General features: G+C 37.9%; 1 protein-coding gene across 13 annotated transcripts in view; it reads left to right on the plus strand.

Annotated features, from left to right (window-relative positions):
- PPP4R4 (protein phosphatase 4 regulatory subunit 4) overlaps positions 1 to 18,754 on the plus strand; it is a 90,034-nt gene that overhangs the window by 68,809 nt on the left and 2,471 nt on the right. For 11 of the 13 annotated variants that reach the window (XM_076345353.1, XM_076345351.1, XM_076345355.1 and 8 more), the window contains 9 exons: positions 337 to 442; positions 1,201 to 1,348; positions 6,358 to 6,502; positions 7,405 to 7,446; positions 9,970 to 10,045; positions 11,533 to 11,613; positions 11,955 to 12,048; positions 12,776 to 12,846; positions 13,632 to 13,767. In XM_076345353.1, coding sequence (XP_076201468.1) covers positions 337 to 442; positions 1,201 to 1,348; positions 6,358 to 6,502; positions 7,405 to 7,446; positions 9,970 to 10,045; positions 11,533 to 11,613; positions 11,955 to 12,048; positions 12,776 to 12,846; positions 13,632 to 13,767 — 899 coding nt within the window. Of the gene's footprint in view, positions 1 to 336; positions 443 to 1,200; positions 1,349 to 6,357; positions 6,503 to 7,404; positions 7,447 to 7,538; positions 7,611 to 9,969; positions 10,046 to 11,532; positions 11,614 to 11,954; positions 12,318 to 12,775; positions 12,847 to 13,631; positions 13,768 to 18,754 lie in introns of those variants that run through there. The other 2 variants (XM_076345362.1, XM_076345350.1) reach the window with 2 other exon arrangements.

The raw sequence follows: 18,754 nt of genomic DNA on the forward strand, positions 1-18,754 counted from the left end.
CGTAAGGATCATTGAGTCCAACTCCCCGCTCCTTGCAGGACTACCTAACACTAAACCATATGACTAAGAGCGTCATCCAGATGCTCCTTGAACTCTGAGAGGTTTGGTGCCATGACCACTTCCCTGGGGAGCCTGTTCCAGTGACCAACCACTCTCTCAGTGAAGAACCTTTTCCTAATTTCCAATTTGAACTTCTCCCAAGCTTCGTTCCATTCATTCCAGAATTTATAAAGTTAGGCTAATTTTTAGCTATTTTTGTTACCTGAAAGAATATGACTAAAAACTTATAAAAATTCTAGAAGTATGTTTAACTGTGTTTCCTTTATTTCTTTCAAGAATGTTCTGCCAGTCCAAAAAGCAGCTGCTCGAACTCTCTGTGTTTATTTACGTTATAATCGCAAGCAAGAACAGCGGCATGAGGTTATTCAGAAACTGATTGAACGTAAGATAATTTTTCCTTGATTACTTAGAGATGCAAGTTAGTTTTGACTGAAGATCTATTTATGGTTATATTTATTCAGTGTAACTTCCTGCCATCATTGGTGGGATTACACTTAAAAGACATTCAGTTGCTCATATATTCCGTGCATATGCGAGGAATATATCTGAAGCTTATGCAAAGGAATTGGGAAAGAGGCAATATGGGAAATTGATAATATGCCAAGACCCCTCCAACCCTACTTCTTGAATCCAGAATTGCTTAGCTGTAGGTGCTGCAATATACGAAGCAGAGTTCCTCTATGCAAGTAAAATTCTCTAGAGGCTTCAGCATAAGAAGTGATGGATAAATCTTCTCAGAAATTAATTTATCAATTAGTTAGTCACCTTAGTTCACTTTCTGGTCTATGCTATGGGTTTTAAAGATAGGTTAGAAGACTGAATAGTTCCCATTAGCAATCCTTTAATGTTTACACAGTAATTTTACACTGGTGACATGGTGTCATGTCATATAGGGCTTTATTCAATACAGTAGCTAGTTCACTTACTATTTTTGCTTTTTCAAATGGCTAAAGGCACAGGTTGAATTTCCGAAAAAAAAATGCTCACTGACAGAATGAAAGAAAGAATTGAGGTAGGCTGAGAAGGTGTGCCTTGTGATGCATGTGATGATCATCTTTGAGTCAAAGGTTAACCTTTGAAATGTTTTCTAGCCGACATTGAAAACTTAATAGATAATATCTGTGGATTGTTATTTTTCAGAACTGGGCCAAGGAAAAAGTTATTGGAACAGGCTTCGGTTTTTAGATACTTGTGAATTCATTATGGAGCTGTTTTCAAAATCATTCTTCTGCAAATACTTCTTTCTACCTGTGCTTGAACTTACACATGATCCAGTGGCAAATGTGAGGTACTGTATGAAGAGTATGTAACAGTATACAGGAAAAAAGCTTTAAATAATATATTAGGAAATATTGTTACAGGTTTTACGTCTTGTTTAAATAATGGGACTTTAGTAAAAAGGTACGGGCCCTTCAGAGTGACAAGTATTAAAGGTGTAGGGAACTATGGGAATAATGTTAGAAAACCACAGCAGGGTCAGTCAGAATGTTTGGGGGACTGATTGAAAGTGTCAGGTTTTGGGAGTGAGAAAGGAACCGTGAGGCAGAGGAGCCAGCAACAGATGAGAAGAAACTAATACGCTGTTTCATGGGTGTAGAGAGAGAAATGTAACTTCACAGTCTCCATTAATTTCCATCCATTTCAACATCATGATATGTAAAGTAAAACACACAAGCAATTCTTTCAGTGGTCTGAGTTTAACAAGTTAGTATAGGTTTTACCTTATGTAAAAGTTTTCTACTTCATTGTTAAATTGAAAAAGAATAGAAAAAATAAGTGAATTTGGTATGTTATTCATTTTTATACAGTGTTTTTTCCGTTATTTTTGTAGTCAATTTTTTTCTTCACTAAACAGATAGGGACCAGGCAGTTATTACCAGTAAGAAAATAATTCCTTTTTTTGGTCATGTATTTTGTGTGATTATACGCTTTTAATCTTATTTCTGATGTGTGTAATTCATGTTGTCATCATTAACATGTCCGAACATCTAATACTAATGCTGCATAAAGATTTACATAAGCATAATTTGCACATACATGTGTACATTCAGTAAGCTTCACTAAGTACACTTGATTACCAAGTGAAACTGTTTAAATAAACCTTGTGTTTAGTATAACTACCACATCTCAATTCTGCAGGATCCCAAACCCAAAAACAGCCATTTTGTGCATATAGGTTAACACTCATGTGTCATGTCCTTATGTTAAGAGGATTATATTAAAACAATAAACTAAATTTATATATAGTTTGAAGTATCTTACTGCTTTTAACAAATATTTTAATTAAAAGCTCTATTGATACAATATTAAAAATTAAAGGAAACTTGGAATAAGTTGCAGTCTCTTAACTGACATTAAAACCAATTTTGTCATAATTGTTTTCTGAATTGGTTCCTAACACTTTTTTACAAAAGGAATGCATTGTCTGTGGTGGACTGAAGTTTAGAAGTCAAACACAGCTGTTCACTCATGATTTTAAAACAAACTTGGGGAGGTACTATTCTAGCTTTCTACAGAGTGGTGTAAGTCTTTGTAATGGGAAGTTGTGAAGGCTAAAATGTTTTGAAGGTATAAAACCAGTAAGATGAATTCGTATAAGAAAATTTTTTTTGAGTGTTATTAATCACAAAGTTACCATCTCTGGCACCAGATTGTCTCTTATCACAAGCCAGTGGAATTTGAGAACAGCAGAGAATATCACCATATATTGTTCTTGAGGGTTTTTTTAATCTATTCCTATAGATTAAAGGTTTTCACTATTATATGCTATTACAGTCTGACCAAATGCAGTGATTTTTATTTTCTTAAATGTATGAAATATTTTTTATTTAATCTGCAGAGCATTTTGGTTTTAATCATATAAAAAGCAATGGACACATTTTTTATACAACCAGTTTAGAAACAGTATCTAGCAATCAAGGCAAATCAATTATCACAGAATCATAGAATCGTTTAGGTTGGAAAAGACCTTTAAGACCATCAAGGCCAAACATTAACCTAACACTGCCAAGTCCACCACTAAACCATATCCCTAAGTGCCATGTCTACACATCTTTTGAATACCTCCAGGGATGGTGACTCAACCACTTTCCAGGGCAGCCTGTTCCAATGCTTGACAACCCTTTCCATGAAGAACTTTTTCCTAATATCCAATCTAAACCTCCCATGGTGCAACTTGAAGCCATTTCCTCTCGTCCTATCGCTTGTTACTTGGGAGAAGAGACCGACACCCACCTCGTTACAACCTCCTTTCAGGTAGTTGTAGAGAGCTGTAAGGTCTCCCCTGAGCCTCCTTTTCTCCAGGCTAAACAACCCCAGTTCCCTCAGCCGCTCCTCATAAGACTTGTGCTCTAGACCCTTCTCCAGCTTCATTGCCCTTCTTTGGACGCGCTCCAGCACCTCAATGTCTTTCTTGTAGTGAGGGGCCCAAAACTGAACACAGTATTCGAGGTGTGGCCTCACCAGTGCCAAGTACAAGGGGGACAATCACTTCCCTAGTCCTGCTGGCCATACTATTTCTGGTACAAGCCAGGATGCTATTGGCCTTCTTGGCCACCTGGGCACACTGCTGGCTCATATTCAGCTGGCTGTTGAAAAACACCTCCAGGTCCTTTTCTGCTGGGCGGCTTTCCAGCCACTCTTCTCTGAGCCTGTAGCATTGCATGAGGTTGTTGTGACCCAAGTACAGGACCCGGCACTTAGCCTTGTTGAACCTCATACAGTTGGCCTTGGCCCATCGATCCAGCCTGTCCAGATCCCTCTGCAGAGCCTTCCTAGCCTCAAGCCAGTCAACACTCACGCCCAACTTGGTGTTGTCTGCAAACTTACTGAGGGTGCACTCGATCCTCCTTGTCCAGATCATTGATAAAGATATTAAAGAGAACTGGCCCCAGTACTGAGCCCTGGGGAACACCATTTGTGACCAGCCGCCAACTGGATTTAACACCATTCACCACAACTCTTTGGGCCTGGCCATCCAGCCAGTTTTTTACCCAGCGCAGAGTACACCCGTCCAAGCCGTGAGCAGCCAGTTTCTCCTGGAGAATGCTGTGGGAAATGGTGTCAAAGGCTTTACTGAAGTCCAGGTAAACAACATCCGCAACCTTTCTCTCATCCGCTAAGTGGGTCACCTTGTCATAGAAGGAGATCAGGTTGGTCAAGCAGAACCTGCCTTTCGTAAACCTATGCTGACTGGGCCTGATCCCCTGGTTGTCCTTTATGTGCCGTGTGACGGCACTCAAGATGATCTGCTCCATAACCTTCCCCAGCACCGAGGTCAGACTGACAGGCCTGTAGTTCCTTGGATCCTCCTGGCCCTTCTTGTAGATGGGTGCCACATTTGCTAACCTCCAGTCAACTGGGACCTCCCCGGTTAACCAGGACTGCTGATAAATGATGGAAAGTGGCTTGGTGAGCACTTCTACTAGCTCCCTCAGTACCCTTGTGTGGATCCCATCCGGCCCCATAGACTTGTGTGTCTCTAAGTGGTGTAGCAGGTCGCTAATCATTTCCCCTTGGATTATGGGGGCTTCATTCTGCTCCCTGTCCCTATCTTCCAGCTCAGGGGGCTGGTTACCCCGAGAACAATTTCAATCCCTAGTACAGAAAAGACATGGTTAAGTGCACCTAAGTACTTTATGCTGTTCAGTTTGAAAGCAGGCAAAGTTGAGCTTTACAGGGGCACTCTAGTAACAAAAATATATCCACAGTGTCAGAGCAGAAAGGTATTAAGTTTGAAGTTTCTCGGTTATTTTATATGAATAATTTTTCTCCCTCAATTTACTGCATTTAAAACTGCATTCTCAGTCAATAGAGCAGCTCACAGCTTCTGAAAGCATCATAGCCTGTTACTACTTTTCTTTCATCCTGATTCCTAACCACACTGTCCACCCCTTCCATTGCCTTGAGGAGTGCTTATTGGACCTTTGGTTAGACTGATTAAACTCACTAAGCCATCAGAAAACTGTCCACTTTTTTCTGCCCTCCCCCTCTCAAGTAAGTTGGTTTTCTGCTATGTTAGTCAGTTGAGGGTTGGGCTGACTGAGTGTCCTGGTTTCAGCAGGGATAGAGTTAATTTCCTTCCTAGTAGCTGGTACAGTGCTGTGTTTTGGATTTAGGGTGAGAACAATGTTGATAACACACCGATGTTTTAGTTTAAAAGGACTGTCGTGGTTTAACCTCAGCCGGCAACTAAGCACCACGCAGCCGCTCGCTCACTCCCCCCTGGTGGGATGGGGGAGAGAATCGGAAGGGTAAAAGTGAGAAAAACTCATGGGTTGAGATAAAGACAGTTTAATAGGTAAAGCAAAAGCCACGCACACAAGCAAAGCAAAACAAGGAATTCATTCACTACTTCCCATCGGCAGGCAGGTGTTCAGCCATCTTCAGGAAAGCAGGGCTCCATCACATGTAACGGTTACTTGGGAAGGCAAACGCCATCACTCCAAACGTCCCCCCCTTCCTTCTTCTTCCCCCAGCTTTGTATACTGAGCATGACGTCACATGGTATGGAATATCCCTTTGGCCAGTTGGGGTCAGCTGTCCTGGCTGTGCCCCCTCCCAGCTTCTTGTGCACCTCTAGCCTGTTCAGTCAGTAGAGCATGGGAAGCTGAAAAGTCCTTGACTAGTGTAAACACTACCTAGCAACAACTAAAACATCGGTGTGTTATCAACATTGTTCTCACCCTAAATCCAAAACACAGCACTGTACCAGCTACTAGGAAGGAAATTAACTCTATCCCTGCTGAAACCAGGACACTGAGCTGATGAAAGGTCCAGCCAGTAGCAGAGACAGCACAAGCAGGGGGAGCCTCCAGACAGAAGCAGGGAGATAGGGTAAGGGGAAGAAGGAGCCAGTAAATAGTTAAATCCTTTTAGTCTGTCTGATACACCTTCATTTTTGTAATTGTATGGAACTGCAGTTACGTGATTTTTGGTGTGACTTAGGCTCCTTTGTACTGATGGACCAGATTTCCAGGGTATTTAGGTACCTGATAGTTAAGTGCGTAGATCACTTTGAAAATCTAGAGGTCTGCTTATCTTTCTAGGTTAAAAAAAAAAAACAAAACCAAAGAAATCTTTATTAACTTTCAGATACAGGACTGTAGTCCTGATCTATGGAGAAGTTCTTGAAAATGTTACCGTATGTCTGGAAACAACACATAAGCAACAGTCATTTCTGAAGAATAAAACCTACTAACCTAATTATTTTATGTCAAATGCTAGCATTCAATAAACAAACTAATAATGTTTATTAAACATCTCCATCAAAAGGTGAATGTTTACTTTTTTTTGTAGAATGAAGCTATGCTATTTGTTGCCAAAAGTAAAATCTACTCTGAAGATTCCCACTGATAAACATTTACTTCAACAGTTGGAATTATGTATAAGGAAACTTTTGTGTCAAGAGAAAGACAAAGATGTCCTGACTATTGTAAAAAGAGTAAGCATTTTTCTTTTCCAGCAGCATTTTGTCTTAGGGTTGTCATTAAAAGTTAAGATGATTAAAGTTATGCTTTCTGTTGATTCTCTTAATGTAAGAACAGGAGACTAAAGAATTCTGTTGTCTATTATGTAATTTTGAACATTTAAGAGAAGATGTAGTATAGTGCATTCTGTCAAATTTAAGAGAGTTGGTGTTTCCTTGGTTACTTATATTGCAGTTATTTTCTAGTGACTGGGATTCAGGATTTTGGCTCGATGACCATTTGTGAAAAAATAGCAGATGACTAAAGATAGGATTAAAGGTTGACCCTAGTAAAAATGATCAAGTCTTTGAGATAGAGGTATCTTGTTAATCTGTTTATTTTACAATGTACAGACAAACGATTTGCAGGATTTTGAAATGTTACAAATGTCTTTCTAATGTGAATATTCACGAAAAAGTACATCTTTAAGGGATGCCCATGCTTAGTCTCAAAGAAGCCATGAAATGAAGTAGCTAAAGTAGATGGCTTCTTATAGAGCCAGTCTGCAGGAGAGATTGGATGAACACCTGCCTGGAGCATCCTGGCTTATTCACAGATTCCTGAGTTGTTTTTTCAGTCTTGGTTCCTAGGTCCATGCTCCAGCTATGCATGCTTCTATGCTTTCCTTGACTGTATTTTGAGTTCCATATAGATTAGTCCTTCATTGTGAGTCTCAGCAGGGCTCTGAGAATACTCTGACAGTTTTTAACTGCATTTGTAGCACAAAAATACAAGCATAGGCTTCAAATGTTTAGGAAGAAAAGGCATGTTTAATTTTGAATACCATTATTCTAAGCTGCTTATCTGGACAGTTTTTTAGTTAAAAGTGTGGCATGCTGTTGAGTAAGGATAAATAATGTTTTGATTTTCTTTGTAGACAGTGTTAGAATTGGACAGAATGGAGATCTCTGTAGACGCTGTAAGTACTTACTAACTTAAATACTTACCGAGTACTTTTAATTCCCATTTTCATGTAGTGATTTTTTTATTTTTATTGATTTTATTTTGAAGTTTCAGAAAAGATTTTATGAAAATGATTTATTGGATCAAGAAAAAGAGAAAGAACAACTCCTTTTGGAAATGGTATATTTCATCAGTATAATCTGTCCTTTTTTTAATAGTTTGTAGCTAAATATTAATGAGGCAATAATTTTAATGTAGGGGAAGTGCATATTATGGAGAGACCTGATAGGTTCATAATCTCTGTGTGTGGTTTCATTTTACACTTTTCAATAGGGTTAAGTCCTTCAAAGTAACATATAACTTCCTTTTCTTTACTGCCTAAATTTTGCTCTATCAATTAGAAAGGCAAACTGAAATTTCTTGAAAAATACTCAAGCTTGATGCCTCTCTAGTTCTAAAATCCCAAGCCCTTCAGTACACCTTTATGAAATCTTTTTGAGGGAGCTTAGCAATTTGTCAGGCATGTATAACATAATAAATTGAATAGTGAAACACCTCAGAATTCACATACAGCTTCCATAGGCAAAGAAATTAATGTCGTAACTGCTTTTGTGCCAAGGAAGCCGAAAGAGGCTCTGTGTGTTACGAGCTTTCCTGTTAGCCAGAAAAAAAGGAAGAAAGAAAGGCCATTCACATCTGCAGCCTGGCAGGAGGGAGACTCAGTGCAGGTTGTATAGAGCAAAAAGAGCTACAAGTTACTTAGGATTTGGAAGAGAAGTCTGCAGAACACTTTTCCAACTTATAAAACTATTTGTCTTCAGTCGTGGCTGTAAGCAAAAGCTGCAGCAGGTGCTTCACCACATAGCCTACTACATCTTCACAAAGCCTGGATTAGATTACTGCAGTCCTCCGTTCTGCTGCCTCCTCTCCAGCCTGAGGTGGGAGAAGCTAAGAAGCTGATAGGATTTCATAGAGGCCGAATTTCATTAGCACAGTTCCTCTGACTTGTAGGAATTGAACTCCTCTGTAGAGAACCAGAACAGGTTCAAGACTGTTGAAAAAATGTCACTTTTTCTTCTTTGGGATTGCTACAGAGGGCTATGTTTGTGGCCCACTTTGATATCAATAGGTACTGCAGGCCTTCTCTTGAGCAGTTGATTTTCTCAGTTCACGATACCTGTCTCATGTACTTCCTGCCACCTCCCATTAGCTCGAGCCAAAGGTTCAAACTTTGTTCTTAGGACCTGCATACACATATTCAAAGACTTGAACTTAGTTTTAGCAGTTTTTAGGTAGATACAATTAGTGTTTTTATAGTGAAAGCATTTGGGGCTGTGGTAAAACATCCTCTGGTGCACTCTGTGTTACCGTCTATTGTATGATAACATTAATTTTGACATTAGCTGTTTCTACAGCTAAACTTTAGAAGAGCATCTGTATTTTTATGATATATCCCATTGATATGAGCATACCTTCTGTATCACAAAGGTATCATTAAGCATTGTCTGTGAGAGGCATGCTCTTGAGGAACTGGAGATGTACACAGTGAATTGTGACATGTTGCAGTCCCAAATAGATGAGGAGCCACTGAACCCAGTTAAATGTATCTGACAGCTACAGCTTTTAATACTGAATATGTTAATAAGTTTCCTTAATTTTAGTAATTGACTTAGTAGAAACTATATTCCAGCAACCTTGACCTGAATTAATTACCTCTTTTTTTCTTTTTTTTTTAACTTGGGTAGTAATTAGAATGAAATGAAAAAATAGAGTAGAACAATTACGGTTCTCTTGGCACTTTTTATTATGAACATAGTACAGAAAATAAGCTAATATTGTATAGCTTTTTGAAGTTGGAGTGTTATCTATTCACCAAGAATCCTGAAGCAAGTATTGGCTTTTGAAATTATTGATATAGCTGTGTTAACACTGTCTTCTGTCTGTGGATGTGCTCTCAAAAGGTATTCTAAGGCTAGCTAATATTACAGAAAGGCAAATAAATTCCTTAAACTTGAAGAATTGTAATACTTGGTTTTGCTTTGCATAAAGGATTATCAACTGTAGATGTTAATTTTAGACCTTTAAAAAGTTTGAGCATATGTGACACACCTTACCATTTGCAAAAAACATTTTCATTGAATTGTATGTTTGAATTAATAATATTGCCAGCTCTATTATCAAACCATCTGTGTAGCACAAAAATTTTACATTGTCAGCTGCCAATTTCTGTATCTTTTTAACTAAAAAAAAAAAGGCCAGGCATAATTTTAATACTAAGTTATCAATGCAAACTTCAACTCTGAGGTTCCTTCATAATTAAAGTCAACATTTTTTGGTGTGATTTTTATATAGAATATGTACCTTGATTTCATTCTGTACTATTTAATTGGTTCTCTGGATATTCACTAGGAGTTGTACTAGTAGCAGGAGGGAGTAGAAATTGACTGTTATTTTGGTGATTTGGAAGCAATCCCTAATTGAAACACAATTTATTTATTTTTTTCTGAGTAATACCTAAGAAAATTATTCGGTTTTTTAGGAACAATTAGAAAAAGAGAAGCAGCAAAATGAAGGAAGATCTACAAATGTTAATGACAAAATGTTTGAAAAGAAGCGTAAGTTTGTTTATTTGTGTACATATTGTTTGTGCATGCAATACTCTTCTACAAAGGTGAAGATGAGTGGACTGTCCGGTGGGTGAGGAATTGGTTAGATGGTCGCATCCAGAGGGTGGTGGTCAATGGCTCAATGTCCAGATGGAGACTGGTGATGAGTGGCGTCCCGCAGGGGTCCATCCATATTGGGATCGGTATTGTTTAATATCTTCATCAATGACATAGACAGTGGGATCGCGTGCACCCTCAGCAAGTTTGCAGATGACACCAAGCTGAGTGGTGCAGTCGACATGCCAGAGGGACGGGATGCCATCCAGAGGGACCTGGACAAGCTTGAGAAGTGGGCCCGTGTGAACCTCATGAGGTTCAACAAGGCCAAGTGCAAGGTCCGGCACCTGAGTTGGGGCAACCCCCGGTATCAATACCGGCTGGGGGATGAAGGGATTGAGAGCAGCCCTGCCGAGAAGGACTTGGGAGTACTGGGGGATGAAAAGCTGGACATGAGCCAGCAATGTGCGCTCGCAGCCCAGAAGGCCAATGGTATCCTGGGCTGCATCCAAAGAAGCGTGGCCAGCAGGTCCAGGGAGGTGATTCTGCCCCTCTGCTCTGCTCTGGTGAGACCCCACCTGGAGTCCTGCGTCCAGCTCTGGAGCCCTCAGCACAGGAAAGACACGGGCCTGTTGGAGCGGGTCCAGAGGAGGGTCACAAAAATGATCAGGGGGATGGAACACCTCTTCTGTGAAGAAAGGCTGAGAGAGTTGGGGTTGTTCAGCCTAGAGAAGAGAAGGCTTCAGGGAGACCTTCTTGCAGCCTATCAGTACTTCAAGGGGGCTTCTAAAAAAGATGGCAGCAAACTTTTTAGCAGGGCCTGTTGCGACAGGACAAGGGGGAATGGCTTTAAACTAAAGGGGGGTAGATTTAGACTAGATATAAGGAAGAAATGTTTTACGCTGAGGGTGGTGAAGCACTGGGACAGGTTGCCCAGAGAGGTGGTGGATGCCCCATCCCTGGAAACATTCAAGGCCAGGTTGGACGGGGCTCTGAGCAACCTGATCTAGTTGAAGCTATCCCTGCCCACGGCAGGGGGGTTGGACTAGATGACCTTTAGAGGTCCCTTCCAACCCAAACTATTCTATGATAAGAGAAGTGATCAGAAAAGAGACACTTTATAGAGTAAATAGCAGATTTTTAGAAAGTGGCAATAATTTTTTTTTTTTATATTTCTAAAGATATTTAGGAAATCTGGCCTCATTGTATTAGAAGAAAGACTTTTGGCTTTATTAGTAAAATACATGACAGTTTTAGTTCTCTGGTGTTTTTCATTTTGGGATGTAATGTAAGTACTTGTCTGTGGTATTTCTGAAGTGTTAGTAGCCCTGGGTTAGATATTATTACTGTATACCCCAGGACTGTGATATGTTATGTCCTCTTTCTTTATTTAAAGGTAAACTTTAAGAGAGAAGTATTTATACTAGACTTTTTTTTAGGTAGAGACAGTAAAACATCATCAGTGTTGGCAAAAAGTATCACACTCTCTGTTCCTGGAAGCTCTTCTGGCACATCATCAGGTAAGAACTCTTTAAAAACTCTTCTAGAATGCTTTGATCTCACATCAGCAGGTTAAAACCCAGCAAAGCTGCTGTTGGAATTTGTGGGCCAGAGTTTCACCTACTGCACAGAAGAAAAGATTCCACTGCTGGAACTGAATGCGTTTTCTGTGGTTTTTAGTTTTCTTTTATTCTTTAGTATATAAATAGGTAACATAAGGTTTATTTATTGTTATTGAAGTATTTAAATCAGTTCCTTCAGCTAGCATAGGTTGACAGAAAATTACATTAAAAAGTGTTCTTAATTACTAAGGAAATGCAATGATATCCACGTTAAAAATTTTTGCTACTTTTCATTTTAGGCAAAGACGACAAGAAATCCAAGTTGGTTCGAAGCCAGTCTTTCAGTACTCAAGCACTACACCCAAAATACAGCAACATAGACAAGTGTCCTAAGTATCTTTATTGTCTTCATTGCTTACCTCATAGGCAACTGTTTACCTAATAGACAACTGTTAAGAAACTATATGCACATGAATCTATGAAAGTAGTGATGTGCTCACTGAATTGTGACCTAAATTTTCAGCTTTCTGTTTAATTGATTAAGGTATGCAGTTTTGAACTGCGGGAAGAAATACCATCTTAAGGCATAGAATCATAGAATCATAAAGGTTGGAAGAGACCTCTAAAATCATCGAGTCCAACCGTCAACCCAACACCACCATGCCCACTAAACCATGTCCCTAAGCGCCTCATCTACACATCTTTTAAATACTTCCAGGGATGGGGACTCAACCACTTCCCTGGGCAGCCTCTTCCAATGTTTCACCACTCTTTCAGTAAAGAAATTTTTCCTCACATCCAATCTAAACCTCCCCTGGCGCAACTTGAGGCCGTTGTTGCTCCCCTGGCACAACTTGAGGCATGCTGAGACCTATAAATTCTTATGAATTCCTTTAAGTTAATGTGTGTCACCTTTTATCATATACTAAAAATATTTTTCAATATGAACTGCTAAATCTAAATTCGTATGTTTCTTAAGAAAATTTCAGCATAACTTCCTCATTTCATTTTTTCACATAAACTCAGAAATATCCTCAAATATTAAACAGCAGCATGATAAAATTGAGAAGAACACTTTTCTGTAATAAGCACTTTGGTTTTGTTTTGTTTGTTTTTTAAGTAAAAGCTCTGCTACAGGATATACATCTTCAGTATCAGGAATGGGAAAGAGTTGTATGTTATCCTTTAGTGGTAAGTAGGTTATTATATTAGATTTTACATTAGATTTTTGTGTGGGTGCTGAATATGTGGGCCCCATTAAACAGGCATACTGTAAAATATCATACTCCTAAAAAACGTAGAATAATAAATATCCAATATGTTTCAGCACTTCAATGCTAGTCTAGTTTTCAGATTCTTTTTTTTTTTTGTTACACGTTTGTTTAAAGTTACATATAAAAGTAGTAAAAGTAAAATGAGTTTATCATTTCTCGATTGGCATTTTGGATGTCATAAAAAGGTTGGTTTTGCAGTTTGGCTCCACCCATTTTACATGAGGAAAGGGATATTATACATAAATTCTACTGAATTAGGGGAGAGAGACTGCTGTCGAGAAATGCCCCTCTCCCCATTTGCTGTTGTTTGGATGATTAAAGATTAGAATGAGATGAATTGCTTCCTAGAGGAACCTGTCTTTTTCCATTCACTACTAATAGACACTAGACAATTGCTTAGATGAAATAGCTGAATTTTAAGCAGCTAAAGATTGGCCAATTAAATCCCACTATTTTCATCTATTAAATGTATTAATCTTCTTTTCCAAAATGTGTCTTCTAATTATTTTTATTTAGCGTTTTTTCATAAAAATACTTGACGAAATGTTAAGTTGAAACCATTTCCCTCACAAAAGTTAAACTTTTGGATTATTGCCATAGGAAATATGCCACTATTGCCACAGGAAAAACAGCTCGTTCTGTTCACTCTGTGTATTTTTTTCAAACAAAATTCTTTGTCTAAACTGCAACTCTTTATTTCAGATGATTCATTCCGGACTCATTCTACTGGTAATAGTGGGAATGCTGCCTTCCCTTCCAGTTCTTCTCGCAACTTATTTAACTCAGCTGACCAAAAGAACAATGGAAATAAGGAGAGTCAGTCCCGAAAGATGAGCATGTAAGTGGTTGACAAGAGGTTAAATCAAGCTTATGGGTAACATTTTCAAAGGGAACTCAAAAGAGCCATGTAGAACTAAGCCTATATTTATGATAATTCTGCACCCAAATTTTGAAATACTAAAATAGCACGGTAGAAATGTGATGTGTGCAATTACAAGTGTTTTTAAGATTGTGTTCCTTTTCAATTAGTCTTTCACATTGTTTCTCTTGCATATGTTTGCATTCAGCTGGTACATTATGGGGAGGGTGGAATGGGACAAAGTGGAGGTTAGTGCATTTCATATATAATAACTACAGTCACAGTGATTTAGCTGCCTGTAGTTGGAGAAATAGAATGTATGTATTGTTAGATGATTTATTTTTTCCTTTTCCTTCTTTTTATGTGCTTATATATGTTTATGTATTATTATGTAACAACTTCATGATGAATTTTGAGAGTTACAATGAACTGGTACTGCTACTTGTTATTAAGACTGCCTTCTTTGCCTTACCGTAACCATTTCGATAAAAAAAATTCAATGCTAGGCATCTCCCTCAGGCTGATTTTCTTTAAACATCAGCCTAAACTGTTCAACATTTTGCAAGAACAAAATCAAAGATTAATTTGTTTGTTCCTGTGGTAAAAGTTTAACAGTCTTAGAAAATCGCTGTGATGTGTACTTAGTCAAATCTCTGTAGACTCTAGCAGCTAATTCCCTGCAGATTCCTTTTACACTATAACTTGTAGTTCTAAATTACTATCATTGGACTAGTTGTAATTTTGGGTGCTCGAACTGGATTTTTCTTTGCTATCAGAGATTTGCTTTCTTAGCCAAGGAGGAATGGAGAAAGGAAAGGAGCCAGCTATAGCAAGAAAAGGAGGTTGTTTGGGAAAGTAGACTTAAGTGTAATAGAAACTAGAACTAGAAGCTGAAGTGTACGGGGAAGTGCAAGCTGGGCCTTGGAAGTCTGAATAGGTATGAGAGACCAAGAATGAAAGGAAAGTCCAGAATGTGAGGCTATGACTTGCTGGTCAAAGACAGTGGAGCTGAGCTATGGAGCCTGCACCAGATAGGAAAGAGGAAACACCTTACACTGGTTTGCCAGGTATAAAGAGGAAACAATAGTGACAGTGATATCTCTGGAGTGGTCCTTTCTGGTGGCTTAAGTATCTGTATGAACTCATATTTTTCCACTTCAATATTTTCAGGTTCCTTTAAAAAACAAACCAAAACAACCCCCCTCCCAACTTTACTCACAGATATAAGTTAGTAAAATTCCTAAATTGTAAAATAAAACACTCAAAAGTTTAACAAATGTAAAAAAAGTTCTCTGAACAGCTTGCATTCAGCTACTTGTATACATTATATTATGATACAGTCTCTTGCTGTGTGATCACGTAAGTTTTTTTTCTACTGGAATTTTACCACCTTCACTGTACAAGATAAATTTGTTATGGAATGAAATCAAGTTTGCATAGTGACCTGTTGTTTTTAAAACTGCATTTTCTTTCTAGAAAAGGTTGGAAGATAAGTAGTGAGTGAAGGTGGACTGTTTGTGTTAAGTCAGTGGTTTCACAGCAGAAGTACCTTAGGTGCCAAGTCAAATTGCACTCTCTCCCTGTCTTTGCCAGAGTCTAATGCCTTCTCTTTAAATATTACCCACAGTACTTACTCAGACTTTTTGTAGGTGATCATTAGGTGGTCACTTATTTCAAGGTGCATGATTTCAAACTCAACAGTTAGATTAGTAGACATGCTGACATTTTCAGCTATCTATAAAGTAAATGGGACATGTATCTTGAGTACATAAAATGACATACAGTGCTACATACTTTCAAAAATTAGGTGTGCTCAAAAACCCATGTGCTTTCACCCTAATCACTGTATACCTCTGTTCCCTCTCTTTAAAACCAGAAAATTAGTTCAAATATTGTAAATTTTTTTAGCAACCATTGTAGAAATTCCAATTACTCATCCGTCTCACAAGGATTTGGGGAAAATAAATGAATTAATATTCACAAAGCTGTCAGATGCGAAGATTAGTTAGACATTTTTTGCATCACATAAAACTTTTCCGAATTTCAAAGTTTTTTCTATCTGTCACTTAAAATAAAACTGATATCTTTTGTTTGAATACAAAGGGACAGAAAAAGACCCACACAGCAGTTTGTACCTTTGTCTTAAGGCAGGAAAGTGGAACGTAAGAGACTCAGCTTCAAGTCTCAATGTACCATTCCCAAGTGAATACCTTAACAGCAGACTATTTGAAAGTAGGTATCTAATCAAACACAATGATCTGGATCCTCTCTCTGGTTCAGAAAGTCCCTAAACTGCATAGTGTCAGAAGCCGAGAGGACATTCTAGGGGAAGAAAAACATTTTTGAAGAAAGAAGAGCAGGCTTAGGATGACCTACATTTAGCTCTCAATAAGAGTTTTAATGTTCTGTGTTCTTATGGGAAAACACATCTCTAGTTGGTATAATATCTGCTGCACTGTAGATTCAATGTCTCTATTGTAATCTAGTCCAATACTTAATTGTTTTAATAAAAAATGGATCAGCTCTATGAGGAGATATGAAGAGATACAGGAATGGTTGGTGGTAAATGCATTCATCCGCATAACCTTGTTCATGACAGATATGTTTAGGTGTACTTCTTTTATCTTTTGTTCAGAAAGTCAGTCCTGGTGCTAAATATACACATACTAAAATACAAAAAAAGTCAGTTCCAAGGAGACATTATTTTCTGACTTGAATGATGGAAAAAATTAGTATCCAAATACATAAGCAGTTGACAGAAATGACACTGAGAGGAGAATTTGAGAATTGTACCACGAGAGTTGCAATTGAATAAATGCTCATGAATGAGTGTCACCATCTATGCACTCACTAAGGCAGGAAACTTGTGAGAAAATAATAATTGAATATATATTTAGACTATATCATCATGTAAATTTATGTATGTGCTGGTTAAACATGGCACTGACCATCTTAATTCTGGCAAGTCCTAGCTTTTAGTTTATTGGCTCTGCAACATGAGTAAGGTAATTTCTAAAATGTTTCTTTTTCTAAGTAATTATTTGTGTTTGTGAAGAATGGAAGATTGGGCAGTAATATGTTGTTTAATAATTAAAATATCAATAGATATAATTAATGATTCTTAGTTCAAAGTGATGTATGTTTAGACAAAATATTATTTAATTGCTTAAGTGTAATCTTTTCCATAAAACTGCTCTACTGAATACTGGCAAATGTTCACTTTTGACAATATAGTGCAGTTTGCAGGGATGAAGTATTTCTGATTTCATATATTCATGTTCCAGGAACTTTTCAAAACCCAAAGTTACTTTGGTGCAGAACTGAGGTCTTTACTTAACCATACTCATGAGTTCAAACATTTTGTTTATCCCCTTTCAGAGATATTTGTGCCAATTAAAATATTCCCTCTTTTTAAAAATAATGTATATGCAAGAAAAAGAAAATCTCAGTAAATCCTGATCCACTACTCACAAGCAGGTGACAAGAAAATGACCATTAGCTTTGGTGTCATTTGCTAGACCTTAGGTAATACTCATACAATAGGAAATGCAAGAATTATGCTGAAGTTGCACCCGTATAACTTAATGGTGGAGTCACAGAAGAGATGAGTACCTGATTTTAAGCACCTTATGGAATAGGAAAGAATCTCAAAGAGCACTGGTTGAGTATTTCATCCCACGAGAGACCTTACTTCAGTCAATTTGCAAAGCAAACATGCTTTTCTGATTTTCTGTCGAAGAGTTGCCAGTTAGATCATGAATCATCCTAGTGCAGAAATTGACATGATTCATAAACACTGCGTTCCATCAAGTAGTCCAATCTTGTATTATTATGCTATGTAGCTTTATTATCTTCTTTTAAATGGTTTTGTTTTTATGAGATTAAGGTATTTTCTTTTAGGATGAGAATTGCTGTTTTGCTTGAGTTTACATTACTGTAATATGACTGATTTCAATATGCAATTGGTTAAAACTATTTTCCAGAACTTTATAGATTCATCAATAAAAATATCCAGCTTTATAGACAGCATTTAAGAATTTTGCATCTTGCCTATAGACATACAGATAGTGCCTGATTTTATTTCACTTTCAATTAAAACCTAGTTCAAGAACAGGGTGTATAGTTTTCCATCCTGTAAAAAGTGGGAGTAGATTTATTGTTGCATAGAAATAAACTTCTTAATAATAAATTGATACCAGTATTTTATAAAATGTCCACAACTGACCTTTAAGACATCCACACTACTGTGTGACCATGTTGTAACAATTATATGCATATAAGTATCTTAAAGTAGTGTCTTTCATCCCGTCATATAATTGCTTAAGAAGTCGAGCACGAGACGAAGTAGTTCTGCCACTGATCTACTACACTGAGTTGGTTACTTACAGCTTCTAATCATGTTTTCCTTCTGCTGGTAAGAGTTCTGAGGTCCAGTGGGACTGGCGTGTGATTTAGGTGCCGTTTCTAAGACAAAGCTAGTAGGTATCCTAACACTGGTGTATTATCATGAAAGATTCCATCAGCAATTTTAAAAGGGTGAAACAGAACAGTATCTTGCTTTGTTTGTAAATGATATTATAAAATATGGATGCAAATATTTCCACAGAGTACTAAAAGTTAAGCCCTGTTCTTCCAAAGATCTCTGACCATTACAAACAGTTGTTAATTGACATAGCTACAACTCTGCAAAGCTGAAGAACAATATATTTAAAGATTAAAAAATTAAGGCTACGAAAGGTGCAGAAATTGCCCAAGTGACATGATCAACAGAAGACCTAGAAATAACACTGTAAAGAGCTCTAAGCTTCTCTCTCTTCCCCATCTCCACTTTCCCCAGATTTTATCATGGGTTAAGCTGGAGACCTCTGGCGTTATTTGTAGCCATGAGTAGACTGCTTGTACTACCTTAACCATCTCACTTAGAGGGATCTCTACATGACCACCTGTAGAAAACTTAATGGAGAGA

Source organism: Aptenodytes patagonicus, chromosome 7 (assembly GCF_965638725.1).
Source record: "Aptenodytes patagonicus chromosome 7, bAptPat1.pri.cur, whole genome shotgun sequence".
NCBI lineage: Eukaryota > Metazoa > Chordata > Aves > Sphenisciformes > Spheniscidae > Aptenodytes > Aptenodytes patagonicus.